At 38.7% G+C, this 20,785-nt stretch overlaps 1 protein-coding gene and 1 long non-coding RNA gene across 7 annotated transcripts in view; one reads left to right on the forward strand and one right to left on the reverse strand.

Annotated features, from left to right (window-relative positions):
- Positions 1-20,785, forward strand: part of SGMS2 (sphingomyelin synthase 2) — an 89,639-nt gene that overhangs the window by 45,591 nt on the left and 23,263 nt on the right. For 3 of the 6 annotated variants that reach the window (XM_060654480.3, XM_060654478.3, XM_081795557.1), the window contains one exon: positions 19,422-20,121. In XM_060654480.3, coding sequence (XP_060510463.1) covers positions 19,667-20,121 — 455 coding nt within the window. In that variant the 5' untranslated portion in view covers positions 19,422-19,666. Of the gene's footprint in view, positions 1-18,575; positions 18,599-18,875; positions 18,988-19,084; positions 19,321-19,421; positions 20,122-20,785 lie in introns of those variants that run through there. The other 3 variants (XM_060654481.3, XM_060654479.3, XM_060654482.3) reach the window with 3 other exon arrangements.
- LOC132692220 (uncharacterized) lies at positions 8,194-18,964 on the reverse strand. Its single transcript, XR_014137614.1, has 3 exons — positions 18,876-18,964; positions 8,995-9,635; positions 8,194-8,695 (listed from the first exon to the last, which is right to left on the reverse strand). It is a non-coding gene; the product is annotated as an uncharacterized LOC132692220 (long non-coding RNA).

Below are 20,785 nucleotides of genomic sequence, written 5' to 3' on the forward strand. Positions count from 1 at the left end.
CCTCTTTAAGATAAAGGGTCTCTTTAGAACAAACCAAACACCTTACTGCCATTGTTCCTTCTAAACAAAATTAACATAATTTCCATAATAATAAATACCCAGTCAGGTCACCTTTCCTCAGTTATCTCAGTTTTTTGTCCAAGACTGCTTCTTAGAGGGTGTTGTGTCCTGACATTTGACATTGCTTACAAGGACCTTTGTAATCTGGCCTCTGCCTTCCTTTTACAGGCTCTGTTCTTGGGATGAGTTTTTCCCTTTCCCTAAATCCTGTGCTCCCAGCAATATTTACTTAACTTCTGTTCCCTTTACTTGCAGTATCCCCTCTTATCAGGCCTTTACATAGAGTGGGATTTTTTAGCAGCCTCTTCACCCTTACCCTCTTGCTTACATACCTGCCTCTCATGTGTCAGGTCTCAGAGTGTCAATGTCATTTCCTCCAAAAACCTTTCCTGCTACAATTTTTGGACCCAGAAATGAATTGTCAAGTACAGTACTCCTGGCCCAGTGAGGTTACAGAGCCCAGTGTCCCCTTTCCCTGAGTCTCCATTTAGTTTTTTTTAATGTTTATTTATTTTTGAAAGAAAGAGAGTGCAAGCAGGGGAGGGGCAGAGAGAGAGGGAGACACAGAATCAGAAGCAGGCTCCAGGCTCTGAGCTGTCAGCGCAGAGCTGGAAGCAGGCCTCGAACTCACAAACCCACAGGACCATGACCTGAGCTGAAGTCAGACACTTAACCGACTGAGCCACCCAGGTGCCCCTTGAGTTTATATCTTCTTAGGGAACCCTTCTCTCAATGTTTTCACTTTTCACTCTAATAGTACAAAATACAAGTGGTGCCTGATGCTCCCAGCACTATATCAGCTTTCTTTTCATTTGAAAAATAATTTTTTACATATCTTTTTGGTGGATGGATTTAATCCATTTAAAATTTGTTGTGGCTATTGATATCCTGCCCTGTGTAAGTCAGGATGTTCCTGACCTGAACTAAGCTGGAGAAAGCAGAGTTAAGGTGATGGGAGGAGGATTAAAATGGATAGGACCTAGAGTGATTGTCAGTGAGCAGAGGAGGGAGTTAGAAGCTGAGAGGATAGCTAAGATTTTGTTTATCCCACACTTAAACCCCCCAAATGAACTCTCTTCTTCTCAGTGCTCCCCATCAACCCATAATCCTTTTTGACATTCTTAATTTTTTTTTTAATGTTTACTTATTTTTGAGAGAGAGAGCGTGAGCAGGGCGGGGGCAGTGAGGGAAGGGGCCAGAATCAGAAGCAGGCTCCAGGGTCTGAGCTGTCAGCATAGAGCTGGATGCGGGGCTGGAATTCACGAACTGTGAGATCATGACCTGAGCTGAAGTCGGACGCCTAACCAACTGAGCCACCCAGGCACCCCCCCTTTTTGACATTCTTAAGATGTGCCTCTAAAGTATAGATCCATATGAACCAGAATGTAATTATTGCTCTTGTTCGGTCTAAGCTCTGGAAATGGGCTCCCAATCTCCTATTATTGCTGCAGATTATGCTACAGGAGATGTTAGAAGCAGAAACAAAACAAAACCCAAATTGGAAAACAAAAAAAAAAAAACTTCTTTTCTAGCCTGCTACTTTATTTCAGTTTTTTAAATGTTTGTTGATAGCAAAAGTTTATTTTAAAAAACAATTTCAGGTGATTATTTATAGCCAAATACTTCTATTTATGTAGGGTTATCAATGAAAATTAGATTTAATAGAAATAAGATTATGTATGGAATTACATCTTTCAGCTTCCTGATGCTAATTGAACATTGAGTTTATAGTGTTTCCTGGCTACCTCATGGCATCATGTTCATGTTCAGTGCTTTGAATCATCCTGTGTTTTTCTAAATCTGCTTCACTCTGTAGAAAAGAATTCTGACCATAGTTTCCTCCCAAGGATAGACTACTGCTAAACTGAATAACTACTTCACTGATCTTCCATTCACTCCTGATTTGTGGAGCTTGGCATTTTTGTTTTCTGTATTTTTTTTAAAATATTTAAATTCCAGCCAGTTAACATACAGTGTAATATTAGTTCCAGGAGTACAATATTCCTACAACACCTGGTGGGGCTTGGCATTTTTAAAAGGCTATTTATTAAAAAAAAAACAAAACAAAAAAAAACTTTTACTTTTTAAAACCTTTGTTTTCAGTTTTCATAGACTTAAAATTCCTGTGACATTTATTACACACACACACACACACACACACGCACGCACACGCATCTCCAGTCTTCTTCCCCCATTTTAAGTTCATTATTTGAATTTTCTTTTCACTTGTACTTCTATCTGGTATATGGTTTTACTAAACTTCAAATGTTATTTCTGGCTGTAATCTAATTTATAAAAGTTGTTTTTATTGCTCTTTGGTCTTTTTAAGTCACTTCTGTCTGGGAAGATTGGGGGGAGATACTTAACCAAAAAAATCCCTTGAGAATAGTAGCCGGGCTTCTCTGCTGCTACCTTCCTTAGCACTCAGAGCCAAATTCTGCACAGAACGGAAGGCCAGAAATAATTCCGCCTTCTGTGTTGACTGCCCATGTATTTGCCTTACCTTCCAGGCTTTCATCAGTGAGTGTAGTAACAGTTACTACATGTTTAACCCTTGAGTATTGCATGAGTTTGGTCACTAGACTTGGGGTACAGGTTTTGAAGTTTTCTATATCCGTAGTTTCTATCCTATCTATTAGGATTCAATGATAAAGTTTCTGCATTGTAAGTCTAATTGGATTCTAAATCCTCTTTAGTATTTGCTACCTTCAGCCTTTCTGTTCCTGCATAATTGTTTTTATTCTTCCTGTGATTATAATATTGTGTCCTTAATCTTTTCTTAAAAGCCTCATGTGGGTTAAACATTTCTTAGAAGACAGCACTGGGGTGATCAATTAAATAAAAGTCCATTGTGATGTATATAATTAGAATATTAAACACATATGTTTTATTTTGGTCTATTAGAAATGGGAAAAACTCAAAGGCAAAAATCCATAATTGAGTAATTATTGGAGCATTTCCAGTGGAATCCCTTTTTAGTTTTAAAAAGTTTGATTTGCACAGGTTTCTTAGAGCTATTTATATTAATTGGATCTCAGCAGGCTGGATGATAGATGTTCTTGATATACCTTTGACTTGGTGATACACTGATTTTTTTTTTTTTTTTTCTGATTAAGAGTATTCGTGTAAAATGTTTAAATTGACTGTTACCTCGTAAGCCCAGAGATTCTAGTTTGGATAACCCTCCTGTTACTCTCTTGCCTCATCTTGGTTTTTCATCATAACAATTTTAGTATATGTGCTGCCGAAGTGAACACTTTTTCGTAACATTTTTAATCTTTTTTTAATGTTTATTCATTTTTGAGAGAAAGAGCGCGAGAGTGAGCAAGCGCACACAGTGGGGGAGGGGCAGAGAGAGAGGGAGGCACAGAATCTGAAGCAGGCTCCAGGCTCAGAGCCACAGATGGTGAGATCATGACCTGAGCCAAAGTCGGACCCTTAACTGACTGAGCCACCCAGACGTCCCCAATTTTAACCTTTATATTGTTGTTGTACACAGCAGAGTATAAGCTTGTGGGGGAAGTGACTTTTTTAAAACTGTGGCATCCCTACAGCATTTCCTATAATAAACACTAAATACCCTCAAATGAGTAATTATCGTTGTCTTTTTAGGCAATAAAATCAAAACATGCTGCTTATTTATTTTTTCAATACAAAATGGTAAAACGTAAATGTTCCATGTAATATCACCTGTCTCGTAGCCATGTTGATTTATTTACACACACAGAACAGTTTTTCCCCACAATAAAGAAACATGCTATATATGGAAAACATTTTACAACTTACTTTCTTCACCTAACGTTGTATGATGGTATGATAGTATTTTATTGTACAAATAAAACCTATTTATCATGTAACCAGTCCTATCTTGATGGACAGTGTGATTGCCGTCTTACAGGTCCAGAATCACTTATCTGTATTTTCAAAAACTAAACTTCTAAAAACTAAAGGCCCTCCTGACCTATCTGTTCCTCCTCCCCTCCTCCCCTTCCATTCTCCTATTCTCTTTGCCTTCCCTCCTCCCTTCAGTAACCCTTGGTGTCACAACTCTTGAACTATCCAGAAGCTCTTTATAGTCTTTATTTACCCAACTTAATGAGAATATTTTCATATGTCTGGTTCAGATATATTAATATTTGAGTATCTAGTGTTTCCCCGATCCAAGGGGGTAGGGGTGAGCTGTGTGACCTAATATGGCCTATACTTAAGTTTTTCTGAAATTCAAAGTTCTGAGTTTTAAAGTGCATCTGTTGCCCAAAAATTCTATTGAGTAGATTTGGAAAACAATCTTCTCATGCTTATGCTGGTATCTTTAGATAAATTCCCAGAAGTAATTCTAAAAAGTGTAATATCTAGCTTTTGGAATTAGGGGAAAAAGCACTAATATAATTTTTTTTTAAAAAGATACAGAATTAGAATTTTGTAGTATTTGGGATTATTACTCAGTATGATTTATGGGTTTTTGTAAACTTTTAAATTAAGGTTTCCAATCATTCTTTGAATTTTTAAAAGTAACTTTTATATATGGTATACTTACTGTTTTGAAAAACATTATTTAATGATCATTTGGCAATTTCAGGTTATTTCTGAAGTTTTGTCACAGAACAGAGGACAAAAACTATTAACTGATAATGAGTACAATGAAGCAAAAGTCCACCAAATATCAGGAGAAAGGTTTTTAAAATGCATAAGCTTAAAGCATCCACAGTGCACAAAAATTACCAATATTTGAAAAGAGGGCTTGGGGATTTGCATTTTTGACTGAACCAACTTCCCCATCAAATCCAGTTTGGCCTCATTCTCTGCTACTTGGCAGCTAGTTTTATTCCGGGGAAACTAAACTGAATTAGTGACTGGTTTTGTTTTGTGAAATATTGAGTGACATCCATTATATGGAAATTTATAAAGCAGTTCTCCCTCCTTTGTTGCAAATAAACCCTGCAGAAGGTATCACGCTTCAGTACAATTAAGTCTCTTTTTGAAAGTTGACACTAACTGAACACCAATTTAATTGTGTGTGTATGTCAAGTTAGGGCTGTACCATTCAACTAGCTGTTAGTTTACCAGGCTTTGCCAAGGAGCTGCAGTGATGCAGGTGTGTCTAAAAGCAACATTTGTGGGGGCGCCTGGGTGGCTCGGTAGGTTGAGACTCCGACTCTGACTCTTGATTTCAGCTCAGGCCATGATCCCGGGGTTGTGGGATCCAGCCCCATGTTGGGCTCAGCACTGAGAACTGAGCCAGGAGCCTGCTTGGGATTCTCTCTCTCCGTTCTCCCCTCTCCCCAGCCTGAGTTCCCTCTGTCTGTCTGTCTGTCTGTCTGTCTCTCTCTCTCTCTCTCTCTTTCTCAAATTAAAAAACATACACACACACACACACACGACTTTGTAGACATGTATTTTTTATTGCACTTTATTGAGGGAGTGAAGACATGAAATAAAAAGATTTCAGTTGGTAAGTACTTCCCTGAAAGCAACAGCAACAACTATACATGGTTTCAGGTACTTTTAGACATAAAATATTACATTTGTAATGAAACGTTTTTAAATGTGGACTGCACACAAATGTAGGAAGCAGAAAAATCTCCTACTCCTACCACTTGGACAATCATTCTTAATATTTTAGTGTACTTGTGCTCTGATTTTTCTGTACATGCATTTTTTACATACTTGGAATTGTACAAAACAAAATACCTTTTTAAAAACAAACACATTCTCCCTATTTGCTCTGTCAATACTGTTATAGTTAAAATAGCCATCAGCTTTTTCTTGATTACAAGAATGATTAATGTGGAAAGTGGAAAATATAACTTGGAACAAGGAAAAAATTAAAATCATCTTAAATTCATCAAGCAGGATTAATATTTGGTATATTTTCTTCAGGTTTTTTCTATGTAAATATAACATACATCTTTACTGAAATCATACTGTATTTCCTGATCGTTAGAATTGTAAACATAATCTTCATAAACTATTTGAAAATATTTTTGTGTTTAGATATGTGGGTGAGTACTTTTATTGTAGAAAATTTGGAGAAAATAAAGTACAAAGGAAAATAAAAATAATTGATAAATCTCACCATCAGCATTAACATCTGATGTTCTTTTGGTGTATTTATTGACTTGGTTTTTAAAAATTCATACATTTACACTTTTATGAAAATAGTATACTGTTTTTTAAACAGTAAGTTTAATGTATCTCATGGATGCTTCAAAATGTCTACTGTGGACATTTAGATGCATATTTAATGTATTACATATGTTTTACTGTACTTCACAGATGCTTCTAAATGTCTCCTGTAGACATTTCGATTTTTGTTTCACTGAATATATTTTTGGATAATGTTTTTTCTGTATTAAGACTTGTTCTAAAATACATTCTCAGTAGTAGAGTTACTATGTCAAGAGGTGTAAGCATTATTAAAGCTCTTGACATGTTTAAGTGACACCTGGGTGGTTCAGTTGGTTCAATTGGTTCGTCTGACCTCAGCTCAGATCATGATCTCGCAGTTCATGAATTCGAGCCCCACATCAGGCTCTCTGTTGTCAGCACAGAGCCCGCTTCGGATCCTCTGTCCCTCTCTCTCTGCCCGTCCTCTGCTCACTCTCTGAAAAATAAATAAGCATTAAAAATATTTTTTAAACAAAGCTCTTGACATGTTTAAAAAGAGACAGAATTTCAAAAGAATTATACCAATTTATGATCCTACCAGACATTCATTGCAATTTTTATGCTCCTTTCCAATTACAGTTTAAATTATAATTTAATGGACTTTGTTTGAAGGTAACTTTCCAGTGTTCTTATCCACAGATGACAATAGGGTAGAAGTTTGTATGTTAATCTGTCAATGAGATATTCTGTAGGAAGTTTTTGTTACTAGTGATTGGGAGATAATTAGATGCAGGAACTCTTTTGCCCAGGATATGTCAGAGGAGGTGTGGGGGAAATCAGCTCCAAATAGAAATTAAGGAAATGAGTTCTGGCTATAAGACAGGACCTAGCAGTTTTATCCCCTACTTGTGTTTCCTTTCCTGCCCATTCTCCACTCGCCCGGAGAATAGCCCAGCAAAAAAATACTCTCTGTCCCCCTTCCTTCTATGCTCTCCCCACTACATTTGACAGTGGACTGTCACAATCAGGGTCCTGTAATCACCTGGCTTTAACATACAGAATATAAGAATGAACAGCTGACTTAATGTACAAAGAAAGTATAGGGCCAAACCCCCAGGTGGAAGCCTGGATTAAAGAATAATTAATATTTTATATATTATTTATATAGGAGTTATTTATATGTTATAATTACTAGTTTCTGTATAATAACAATTTCTGCTAAGTGAATCTCTGACCTTTTTTACATGATAAATTTTAATTGTGGTTATGTTGACAATTACTATGGTAGTAATATTCCAGTATAGGTAGTCCCCAGACTTTCCAACACTGTATTGCTGGGTTGCAGCACCAACCCGCCAGTCCCTGCCAGTTTGGTTTTCCATCCAAATACTCAGGGCTTTCCTGCTTTTGATAACAAGGATTGACACTCCCTTCCAGTGCCTCTCCTCACTCCCCAAGCTATAAACCACCCTTACACAGAATAAATCTTACTCTGGGCCCCTAAGAGCCATTTAAGTGCAGCCCTGATGTCTTTACTTTTCCATATTCTCTTTCTCTTTTCAGGTTTCATTGTAAAAACTCTTACTCGTTTTCTGCTATCCCTTTTCTTTTCCAATCTCTTCCCTCTTTTTCTAATTGTCTCCTGGAGGCATAGCTTAGGTGTGTTGGAACTAAATGTCTCATGTTATGGTATACATAGAAGAAATACAAAAGAAGACCTGTGTATCCTGTTCTAGATTTTTGCTGAAAAGAAATGGGCAATTGGCTAAGGACCTTACATAATCAGTGGTGTATATCATCTACTTTGTGTTCCTTATTCTATCACAGTCCCTGCCCTTTGTGGGGAGGGGCTCACACTCCATTCTGGGTACCTTCAGTAGACAACAAAAGATACATTTGTTTATTAGAAACTTTGCTTTGCAACTTGTGAACCAGTGCACGTGGTCACAAATGGAAAGAATAAAAGTCTTGACTAAGCTGTCTCCCTGTTTTGAGGGAGGAATGTGTCAAAACATTTTGATGCAGCTGAAGGTTCCTGGATCACTTGCTCTCGCTGAAGACATCGGGCATCGGGACCTAGTTCTGAAGAACCTCATTTTCCCTCTCACACCATGTCGGTTGGCAGTCATTTTGAGTATTCAGATACTTAGCCACTAATATTTACTAAAATAATATTCAAATATTATGGTGTTTAAACCAGATTTATTTCCTTCAAATGAAAAATTTTTTAATATGCAAACTTTCTGGTAACAATTACAGAAATGAACACTTTGTGATAGTTTCTTCTTTAATTTACTAGGACAAGTGAAAATTCAGTAGGTAAACATTTTATAGATATAGTTCAGATACCAATATAACAGTCCCTTGCATTCCTTGAAATTGTTAAAATGGCATTGTTAGATTCAAGATTTTAATCTTTTAAGTTACTTTTTTTTTTTTTTTTTTTTTTTTTTTTTGCTGCCTTTCCCCCATGTGTACAAATCCTTGTGTCAGGTTGGGTTTGAAATCTGGCTCCCTCTTCAGAGACCTAAAATTAGGAAACATAAATCATCATTATTAGGTTTTTTGCAGTAACAAAATCCTAGATTACAAGCAAATTGGTCAAATAAGTGCTTTTGAGAAACAAATAATGTATTTAAATACAACATAGCAGTTTAAATTCTGAGAGAAACTAAAGCCAAATATAGTGATCTTAATGGCTTTGGAGAAAGTATTGCTTTTTATAGTCTCATACCATTTGAAAGCAGTGACTTGTTCGGCCAGTCATGCAAAAGAACAGCTTTGTGGTTGGCATAAGAAAATGAGAAACAGAGGCTTTATACAGACCTTTCTGGGTCTTCTGTGGTCTGTTTCCTTTGCCTTATAGTGAAAACCGTGCTCTGCCTTGAGGAACCCAGGTGGATTGCAGCAAGGACTTAAAAACATAAAGAAATACCTAGCCTTCGTGTTCCCCACACACCTTTGCCCTCTCCCGAAGCCTATGTAACACCACACCCAAATCGCAACAAGCAGATGGGGCAAACCTGTTGAAGGTCCAGCTCCTTAATTTTTCGGTGTTTAATTCTTGCTACCAGGAAGTGCTCCCCCCAAAATCTCTCCAGTTGTATTAAGCTATTTCTTGAACTCTTGAACCTGCTTATTGGCACAGCACTGAGCAGAAATACAATAACTGTTATATTTTAGATTCCTATCAAAACGTCTGATTCTAGACTTTAGACCTGTACGAGGAAGTTGTATCGGAGCATATCTGGGTGTCGTTTCTCCAGCAGTGCTGGGGATTGAGAAAGCTTCCTGTTCTTCAGCATCAGCTCTCCTCTGTTACCACACTGTGTACGGACTGCAAGTGCCTGGTTAAATGTCGCTCCTAAAGCCTCACCTTTGCCTCTGCACTAGAGCAAGATCACTTACCTCCTTCCTGTCGTTCTTGCTTACAGGCGATTTCACTCAAATCCCAAAGTGGTGAGATTCTAGTAAACAGCAAGGAAAGCTTCAAGATATTGTTTTTAAATACCCATTTAAATAGGCTATGAAATTGAATAAAGTATCCCCACAGTGAGGTCACAGTGGGGTAGAGGGAGAAATCAATAGGTGTATTTCTTTTTTTTTTTTTTTAATGTTTATTTGTTTCTTAGAGCAGAGCGCGATGGGGGCAAACGGGGATAGAGAGATTCAAAGCGGACTCTGTGCTGACAGCAGAGAGCTGGATGTGGGGCTTGAACTCAGAGAAACCGTGAGATCATGACCTGAGTCAAAATCAAGAGCTGGATGCTTAACTGACTGAGCCACCCAGGCACCCCTCAATAGGTGTATTTCTAAGCAATCTGAAGGGCATGGAATAAAGAAGCTCCATTAAAGTAGAGAATTATTAAATTACTATTCTTTGTTTCCTTCTCATTTTTTATCATGGTTTTCCAAAAATAAGATATGCTTCCAAATCTAAGAACATTTTTTATTTTGTTGATAAGGAAATACACTGTTGACTTGACTGTGATCTCTTTACTTACTTAGAATGAGGTCTTCTGATATTTAGAACATGTTGTGTGGTCTGGAGACTATGTGAAATTGTTGGCCCTAACTTCTGCTTTTCGTTTAGACCAGCCACTGTTCTTAGGAAATAGAAGCTCTCATTGCAGACTTAATATATTTTAAAACTATTATATGGAGTTTTTGTGGTTTCCAAAAACATCCTCATTTCAATAGGTATTCTGTGCTCCCGTTGCAGAGTAGTAAGTATTAAAACCCAAGAGAATCGGTTTCTAGGTGTATAAATCTTTGGGGTATATAAGGAAGAATAGGAATGTAGAAACAGGTGATTATCACTGTTGTTTAGTTAGGCTGTAGATTTAACCTTTCTGGTAAAGCCTCCAGGGTATTTATACTAAATAAGTGCTGGCTGCTTTTGTTTGATGGTTAAACATGCAGCAGGTAGTGCTGGTGTGGGGGTGGGGGACAGGGGGAATGATTCTAGTGACCAAATGTCTATCCTGTATCTTGTGAATTGACATAATTACAGTTCAGATTATTAAGAGTGCAAACGTCTGTTTAAACGAGAGGGGCTTTCTTTTGCTCATACGCTAAAGTAGATAAGCATTTTGACACAAAGGCAAGACTTCAACTCAGCTTATTCTCTGAGGCTATGGACATATCATACTTTGCTGGCAGTGAGTTCAGAAAAGAGGAGTGGGAAGTAGAAAATTCTAGCCTCATTCTACCAAACACTGAAAACACCAGATAAAGAAAGAAGAAACCACCAGGGGAGTCCCTCTATCCCTACCCCCCTGAAATTCTCTAAGCTTTCCTAGATGTATCCAGAATAGAGGTGGGGAGAAGGGTTTGGGGCAAGCATAAGCCAGCCTTTGGGCAAAGCGCGTGATGTGTCCCTGACTCTACCCCTTAACTCTGAGAACGTCTGCTTTAGAGTATACCTAAAGGAAACTGAAGAATTATTTTAAATTTTTTTTTTTAAATGTTTATTTATTTTTGAGACAGAGACAGAGCATGAACAGGGGAGGGGCAGAGAGAGAGGGAGACACAGAATCTGAAACAGGCTCCAGGCTCTGAGCGGTCAGCACAGAGCCCGACGCGGGGCTTGAACTCACAGACCGTGAGATCATGACCTGAGCCGAAGTCGGATGCTTAACCGACCAAGCCACCCAGGCGCCCCGCTGAAGAATTATTTTAAATACTCCCTAGTCCTTGACCTCGATTTACCGCCTTCTTCTGTCTTCAGGTTCCCAGTCAATCTGTCTGTCTTGTCCATCTACACACTCACTCATTTATTCGCCTCACCCCACGTTCCACATTGTACCGCAGACTGTCACCTTGTCTTTCCCTGTGACTCCAGCTCTCTGAGTGGAGAACTCCTATTGGAGAACTTCAGTCTCTCAATCCCAGGGTGACAGTTTTGTCTTTTCAATATACACTGGAATCAGATCTGATCATCAGAATTTTGCAGCCATTGGCAATAAAAAGAATAGCAGTTAGGAAATAGAAGCCAGATTTTGAAACATCCAATGGAACATTTTGCTAGTTATATCTTAGTGAAGGCACTTTATTGTGTCACAGGTAAGTCAGAAACAGTTAATACAGGCCACGCACTGCTCCCCCTCTCCTGCTGCACTATGGCCTGAAGATGATACCTTCTTGTGAAATGCTCCCAGTGCCACGGTTTACGGTTTTCCAATTGACACAGCTAATATTTGCTCTGGGTAAATAAGTATTCCTTTCAACAAGTATTAAATTATCTACCCCACCAGTTAAAGTGACCAATTTTTTTAATGTTTTATTTATTTTTGAGAGTATGCAAGTGGGGCAAGGGCAGAGAGAGAGGGGGACAGAGGATGTGAAGCAGGAAGGCTCCACGCCGTCAGCACAGAGCCCCATGTGGGGCTTGAAATCCTGAACCGCAAGATCATGACCTGAGACGAAGTTGCATGCTCAACCAGTTGAGCCACCCAGGCGCCCCCCAATTTTTTTTTTTTTTAGTGAGAAAAACAATGGACCATTTTTTTAAATTCTTTTAATAAACTCAGTAAATTTTGATTAATTCTGTTAGAGAAAAATCCATCTTTTTTTTGTCACTTTATATTATTTAGCTACAAGGGTTTTTTTGGAGCACAGTTTACACAGATTTTATCAAGCTGTTTGATTTTCATTGGTTGGTTCTTGATCTTGTCTGCAGAGAACTTAGAAATGTGTATTGTGGAATCACTGCTAAAGAAGTCCTCAGTTGGTAAGTACTACCCTTGACAGGGATACGTCAGTCAGGAATATAATGAGTGTGGGATAGTCCTTGGTTTTCTGGTTCCTTAGAAAGAACTTAGCATGACAGTCTGTGGTTGTTTTGTTTTGTTTTGTTTTGTTTTGTTTTGTTTTGTTTTGTTTTAAAAAGCTTCATGAGGTCATTATTACCCACAGAGTAAAAAACTCATTTGTGGGGCACCTGGGTGGCTCATTCAGTTAAGTATCTGGCTTCATCTCAGGTCATGATCTCACAGTTCATGAGCTCAAGCTCACCATCTCACCACTTCTCACCATCTCTTCCTTTCTTTCTGCACCTCATGGGATTCTCTCCCTCTGTCTGCCTCTCTCTCTCTCTCAAAAGTAAATAAATAAATACATACATACCTACCTCATTTGTTTTAGGGGTGCAATTAAATGATTTTTTTTAATTTACAGAATGATGAAACCATCATCCCTTCTACTTTAAGACCTTCACATCCCCCCAAAAGAAACTTGCAGCCCATTTCTAGTCACTCTCCATTCCCACCAGCAGTCCCAAGCAACCATTGCAGTATCCTGGATCTTTCTTCTATAACAACTGATCTGATGTCTACTCTGCCTTCATGAAGGATAGTAAATCAGTACCAGAAGCCAAAACATCTGTCCTCTACCCAAGCTATCTCTCCCAAAATTTAGAGGTTCGGTTTTATCTTTTAAATTTAAAAAATTCTTGAGGCGCCTGGGTGGCTCAGTCGGTTAAGCGTCCGACTTTGGCTCAGGTCATGATCTTGCAGTCCGTGAGTTCAACCCCCGCGCCGGGCTCTGTGCTGACAGCTCAGAGCCTAGAGCCTGTTTCAGATTCTGTGTCTCCCTCTCTCTGACCCTGCCCCATTCATGCTCTGTCTCTCTCTGTCTCAAAAATAAATAAATGTTAAAAAAAAATTTCTTTTTAAACCAATAAATTAAAAAATAATATTTTCCCAGATCCATTCCCAGCATGCTGTCACCCTACAAAGCCTGCCCATTTCCCTAATTTTAAGTCTATCATCATACCTATATAGACCCAGTGGCAGTATAAAAACTTATTATAAAGCTCTGATAAGGACTCTTTTCATGTTAACTTTTGTTGAGAAAGTATTTCACAAAAATACATGATAATTTATTGGTAAGTTATAGATCTTCTTTTCAGTTCTCAAGAACTCATTAGTAAAAGTATTCAGAAAATTTTATGAGTGCTTCTGAAATAGAATCCCATGATTGATAAGATGCCTTCATTATCTGCAAGCATAGTAGGACTTTTGCCCATTTTAGGTGGGAAGAGTTTTATACAAGCTGAGCTCTAAGATTAGAGGAAAAGGTAAGGTGTTTTGATCTCTGAAAAAACTTTATATGTACGGCATATCTTAGCTAAAATGGATCTTATTAACATAAAGTGATATATGATAAATTTAAATGGTAGTTTATTAGTAACAACTATAGTTAAATGGTAGATAGGGGTAATGGGAAATACTTAATTGGCTCCTTTGTTCTTCCTCTCACAAGAGGGGTGAATTATATACTGAAATTTTCTCTAAGTGTATACAAATTTTTGCAAAATAACAGAGATTTAAAAATGCCTCTGATGTTATCTAGAGGACTTTCCTAAGTATTTATGTATCTCTATTTAAAAAAAAAATAATAATAAGGGGCGCCTGGGTGGCTTGATCGGTTACGCATCCGACTTCGGCTCAGGTCATGATCTCACGGTCCATGAGTTCAAGCCCCGCGTCGGGCTCTGTGCTGACAGCTCAGAGCCTGGATCCTGTTTCAGATTCTGTGTCTTCCTCTCTCTCTGCCCCTCCCCTGTTCATGCTCTGTCTCTCTCTGTCTCAAAAATAAATAAACATTTAAAAAAAATTTTTTTTAAAAATTAAAAAAAAAAATAATAAGCTTGAGCTTGGGTGGCTCAGTTGGTTAAGTGTCTGACTTTGGCTCAAGTCATGATCTCAAGGTTCAAGCCCACATCGGGCTCTCCGCTATTAACACAGAGCCCACTTTGGATCCTCTCTCTCTCTCTCTGCCCCTCCCTCTCTTCCCCAAAATAAGTAGACTTTTAAAAAAATGTTAAAAACTCATAGTTGTCACTTTTCTTTTCCTGACTATATTGTTGACCTCTTAACGTAATGGCACCAGAGGTGGTGATGTGCCATTAAGAATACGGGCTCCTGAGGTCAGATTCCTGGTTCTAATCTGGGCTCTGTTCTTTCTCCCTGTCTGACCTTGAGCATCTCACTTTACCTCAATTTCTTTAAAATATTTCCTAGGGTTTTATGAGGATTAATTAGGTAAGTAGCATTTTCTGAGAACTATTTGTGGCTGTTTTATTCTACAATTTGACTTTTTAATGGCTTTATGGTGTCAACTGAGTTGTTTTGTTTTTAAGTCTGAAAAGCTTTTATGTCTGTTAAGAAACTTATCAGGTGTTTCTTTCCACTGATTTTCCATTCGTTAAAATTGTTTCAAGATCTAGTTTTTCCTAAGACTTTAAGCTGAATGTATAAATTTTCTTTTATTCATAATTCCAACTTGCAGATGTTAAAAACACATTTCCTTCCGTCAGTGTTTAACTTCTTTCTTTAATAGATGACCTCTTTTTAAACATTAAAACCCATTTTTAAACTCCGATAAGTTTCCTTAATTTTTAAACTACATTTACACATTTAATATGTCTTATCTTCTTAACTACTACAAATGCACAACCAGGCTGCCATAGGGATCTAGTAAGCAGTGCATTTCTAAGCCCTGTGACAAGAGCTCATGTCTATACTCAGTCTCCACTACAGGCTGCCATCAGTGAGCCTCAGGTCAGGACTGTTAAGAAGATATGTGCATCATGAGTTTGACAACCATACCTTTTCTGATAGCCTTGAGTATCTGTCACATGGCCCCTTCCCCAGTTTTTAAAAACCATAACCTCTGATATGAATTACTGAGATTCTCCATCTCCTATTCAGATCTAAGTTTGTCTTTAATTGGGTAACTGCATCCTTCTTATGTAATATTTCTATGCTTGTCTCACACTTTATAGTTACTACATCAAAACATAGTATTTTATGATAGATAACCATAATTCATTTAACCCCCTGTTTTTGGATACTAGATTATTTTCAATTTTCTCATATCAACAACTGTTGAAAACATACATTTAGGGGTTCCAGGGTGGCTTAGTTGGTTAAGCGTCTGACTCTTGATTTCAGCTCAGGGCATGATCTCATCGTTTGTGGGATCAACCCCATGTTGGGCTCTGCACTGACAGCGTGGAACTTGCTTGGGATGCTCTCCCTCTCTCTCTGCCCCTCCCCTGCTGGAGCATGCACACATACACTCTCTCTAAATAAATAAATAAACTTTAAAAAAATGTAGAAATATTTTGTGTACATTCTTACTTCCTTTGGATAAACTCAAAATAGAATAACTCAGTGTCATTACCCTAGTATTATGTAATATATAACCTAATACCTAACAGTGTGAATCTTGGAATTGTTTTGTCAAATTACACGGACAAATCCTATTGAGATTATTAAGGGGAATAACTAATGTATGAATATGGTCGTATCAAACCCTTTATGGAATAGAGGTGACAGAAATAAAACAGAAGCTAATAATGTGTTTTCTTGGGGCACCTGGGTGACTCAGTCGGTTAAGCGTCCAACTCTTGATTTCAGCTCAGGTCATGATTTCACGATTGTGAGATCAAGACCTGCATCAGGCTCTGCACTGGTTGTGGAGCCTGCTTAGGATTCTTTCTCCCCTTCTCCCCTGCTTGTGCTCTCCCCCCACCCCCTAAATAGTAGTAGTAGTAGTAGTAGTAGTAGTAGTAGTAGTAATGTGTTCTTGTAATTTGACAAAGATTCTAAAGTTTATTTAGGGATGAAAAGAGGAGTAACACCAGATACTGAAACACATATTACAGGATACCGGCATTGAAAGAATGTGTTTCTAAATAGATAATTCTATTCCCTTTATTGAATACTTTTTCCCCCTGAAACCAAGTGGATGTTGATTTGTATCAAATGCCTTTTGTACTTCCCTCAAGATAATCTATCTTTTCTGTTTACATATGTTTGTGTTTTCTTACAATCATTTCCTAATTTGAAACCTTACTTGCACTTCTGGAATAAATCATTCTTTGTCCTAAAAACAACCTAACAGAATATCAGTGTAAAAGGTTTCAGAGTTTTGCACTTTCCTTCAAAAGGAAGATTAGTCTATACAGGTCTTTAACTTTTCTGGGGCACCTGGGTGGCTCAGTCGGTTGAGCATCTGACTTCGGCTCAGGTCATGATCTCACAGTTCGTGGGTTCGAGCCCCGCTCCCGGGCTCTGTGCTGACAGCTTGGAGCCTGGAGCCTGCTTTCGGATTCTGTGTCTCCCTCTCTCTCTGCCCCTCTCCCGTTCATGCTCTGTCTCTCTCTGTCTCAAAAATAAATAAAAACATTTAAAAAAATTTTTTAAATATTCTCTAGGTTAACTTCTGGTATTTTGCAATGTAAGGACTTGGAAAGCTTCATCTGCCTTGTGCTCTGGCATAGTACCGTAAGCAAATGAACCAATGGGATTGCTGTCCATCGAAACTATTGTGGTTTTGTCACTTTCCCAGATACTTACTTGGTAGCAAAGGATCACCATAGAAATGAATATGTTTGTAGTCATCATCTCGGTGACATTGTGTCACAAAATTGGTTGACACAGGATGAATGTGCTTTGTATATTCAGTCTTCTTAATGAAATCCCAAGGAAAATATCAATCCTGCTACTAATGACGATAAATGGGCTTTGCACACACCAAGTGCTCTTACTCCCAGTAGTGCAAAGCTCTTTATGATTAATTATTTCAGTCATCCTCACAGTTGTCCCATGAGGTGAGTGGCTGAGTGCTTCCTCTTAGAAAAAAAAATAAAACAGGTAACTAATTGGATTTTCTTCTGTTCTACATTTTGTGTTCTAGAACTGGATAGCTACCTTATAAAGACCGCTAGTGGACGTGGGTTTCAAAATCACAAGCTTCTTTCACATATGAACACCAGGCTAGGAGCAGATGTGGAGTAGTAAAGTTGGAGAGAATTTTGATGAGTTTGGCAAGAGACTATGAGTGGATTAGCCTAGATGTGGTGAAAAGAGACAGGCAACGACCGAGTTAGTGTTTTGGCACCTCCATTAGAAGTGGTAATCCAGGGTGTCAAAGGTTTGGTTTTGCAAATATTTTAACAAGACCTCTCTTTGCTATTTGTACTTACTCTTCCCACAACATTGTGCTAGGGTTCTACAAAGGATCTCTGTCGATCCCAGTTTCCACACAGGGTTGCTGGTCCTTTCTCATCCTGCTCTAATGTTTTAGTGCCTGGGGCTTTTCACAGGGACCATAGAAAGGTGAGATGTCTGCTTCTCAGTGAGACCTCTTAGCCTGTGTCCGTCGTCCAGTGACCATCCGTTTCTCTCCAGGTCACCTTATGCCGTCACTTCCCTGGAAGTGGACAGTGCCTCTCTGTAGACACAGCTTGTCAGGGGAGCAGAGATACGACTAAAACTACGTTTTTATCTAGTGGTCACCTTGTCCTTCCTTTTACAATACACCTTTCTGTCTTCCCCAGTAGTTTTGTTGTCACTTGAGCTCTGTCTCCTCAGACTGCAAGCTCTTTGGATGAATGCTCAGGCCAGGCATATTTTTTAATAAACTCCTTTTAATTGCCTCTGCGTCGCGCCCTCGGCGCTGAGGTGTTCGGGTGCACAATAAAGGCGTGTGGTTGATCTATTTGCTATCCATACTGTCAACAAATATTGCCTGTACTTATTGACTGTGCCATTTTAACTTTTTTCCCTCTTTCTTTCATTAAGTGAAGGTTTAGCTGTCCTGCTTTGAGTTATTCCTCCTCCCTGTTTTTTCCTAAAGTTCCCCTGAAAGGGAGCCCTTTAAAATGTGAAGAATTACGCTGCAGTTGTGCAGTGTACTCAGGGTGGGGACTAATTACGAGGTTCGAAAACCTCTTCAGGTGGCTGGGTTCTGCAGCACGACTAAAATACTGCTTTCCTAAATTGAGAACAGCTGGGGCTGTGTTGCTAGCAAGTATAAAAGAGTCGGTGCTGGGGCTCTGCGCTGTGAAGAAGTCTTTGCTCTTTGAAGCCTGCGGAGCCTCAGCCAAAGGCACCCTTTCCTCCTCCGTGTCGCGGTGGTAAGTGCCTGGAGCTGGTCCCCAGGGTGTCAGTTTCTGTTGCGCGGTAGAAACTGTGCCGGCCGCCTCAAAATGTGGTTCCTTACTAATTTACCATGTCAGCTGTAGGATTTTTATCTTTCTCGAGTAACAAGTGGAATGTGTTCCCTGAATGAAAACATAGCTAAGGCTTTGTGTGTCTTTCACTGTATTATTTTGAAGGCTGTCCGCGTTCCTGCTGTGTGGTGTGCATCTCTAAATATAAAAGGATAAACTGAGGCAATGCCACCTTAAGTACCTTGAATATGTGGTTCTTGAATCTGTTCTGAGAAGTGGTCGTTTAAGAAGACTCCAGGAAATAAAAAATTGAGTCTTTGACAAGTGAAGAGAGTAACGATTATTCAATGCATGTAAGCACCTCATCAGTTTTTTATTCTTCCAGTTTCACAGAAAAGCTACAGTCTTAGGAAAGAATGATGTGGTCTCTGGAGAGGTTCTAACATATTGTGACTTCATGGTTAGCAACAAGTAATAGTGTCTGATGAAGTATTTGCCAAGTTGGGTCCTGACTTTTATTTAAAGAAATTTTAAAGGGATTTATTAAAATGTTCCCATTAATACCGACATCAGCTCAGAAAGAGACAAGAATTCCAAGATAAGACAACTCAGTATTTTACAAATAAACTCCATCTTAACACCTTTCACCATGTTCTTATGATATATTTATAAAGCAAATGACTTTGGTATTTGCTTCCTTATTTTGATAATGCTTTTGTTTTGTTTTGGATGGTTGACAGTTGGACACGCACCGTTTCTGAGCATAGTTTTGTTTTATTTTTTACAGGTGGGTGAGTAACACCTTTGGGAGAAAGAAAATTGGCTTCCTTTCTTGAAGGTGGTGAGTGTACAGCAGGTAGCTGCATGGAAGGAACAGTAATCAGATGGCCACCTTCTTCACTTTGTGCTAGGAAACAAAATCAGTTATAAGAGTCCATGTTGATCTCGGAAATAGAGGGATTTGAAAAAGTTAAGTTTGCACAAAGAACAAGAACTTTACCATCTCCTTCTTGATCTGAAGACTGGGGGACCATGGATATTATAGAGACAGCAAAACTCGAGGAACATATGGAAAATCAAACCAATGATCCCGCAAATACTTACACAAGACCTGCCGAGCCTGTTGAAGAAGAAAACAAAAATGGCAACAGTAAACCTAAGAGCTTATCCAATGGGTTGCGAAAGGGCACCAAAAAGTACCCGGACTATATCCAAATTGCTATGCCCACTGAATCAAGGAACAAATTTCCCCTGGAGTGGTGGAAAACAGGGATCGCCTTTGTGTACGCTCTTTTCAACCTTGTCTTAACAACCGTCATGATCACAGTTGTGCACGAAAGGGTGCCTCCCAAGGAGCTCAGCCCTCCACTACCAGACAAGTTTTTTGATTACATTGATCGGGTAAAATGGGCATTTTCTGTATCAGAAATAAATGGGATTATATTAGTTGGATTATGGATCACCCAGTGGCTGTTTCTGAGATACAAGTAAGTAGGTCTAATAATTTTGGGGGGACTTGCCGTAAGCTTGTATTTAAGGGAGTAAATATATAATTGAAATTGTCTTCCTCAGTTTTGTCCGATAAATTCATTCCTAGCCAGGCATTTGATGACAAGAAGCCATGCAAAGATCTACCTTATTGAATAAGTAAGCATTTGTTGAGCAACTGTGTATGAAAGGGGCAAATATGAGGACACTACAGATATGCTGTGGTTGGTGATTCAGAGTTGATGAATGTAAGGTGCAGTTCCTGATTTTAAGCAACTTGGTACTGTGGTATCTGAATGATAAATCAAGAGGCTTGGAAAGGAATAACATTCACATCATCATGCTTTTGTTATTTTAGGCTTTTAACAGGTGGGGAATGGAGTAGACTGGGAAGTGTTTTTCTCTTATTACTCATAATGTGATGACTATATTGGTCTATAGTCAATGGCGTTCTTTGAGGTTTGCTTCTGTTCAGGAGTTCTCAAATTTTACATTTCCTTTTCTTTTGCCTATTGGGAATCCAATCACAAGAGTTTTAGAAATTGAATTTAGATGTGGGTCTATGAAGTTTGGGCTTTAGACTTCTAAAGTAAACACACTGTCCAGTTTCCCCCGTGGCACCACAAAGGAGCTCTTAGTTCACTGGTTTCAGTCTCCTTGTTT

The sequence above is a fragment of the Panthera onca genome, chromosome B1, assembly GCF_046562875.1.
Source record: "Panthera onca isolate mPanOnc1 chromosome B1, mPanOnc1 haplotype 2, whole genome shotgun sequence".
In the NCBI taxonomy this organism is placed as follows: Eukaryota; Metazoa; Chordata; class Mammalia; order Carnivora; family Felidae; genus Panthera; species Panthera onca.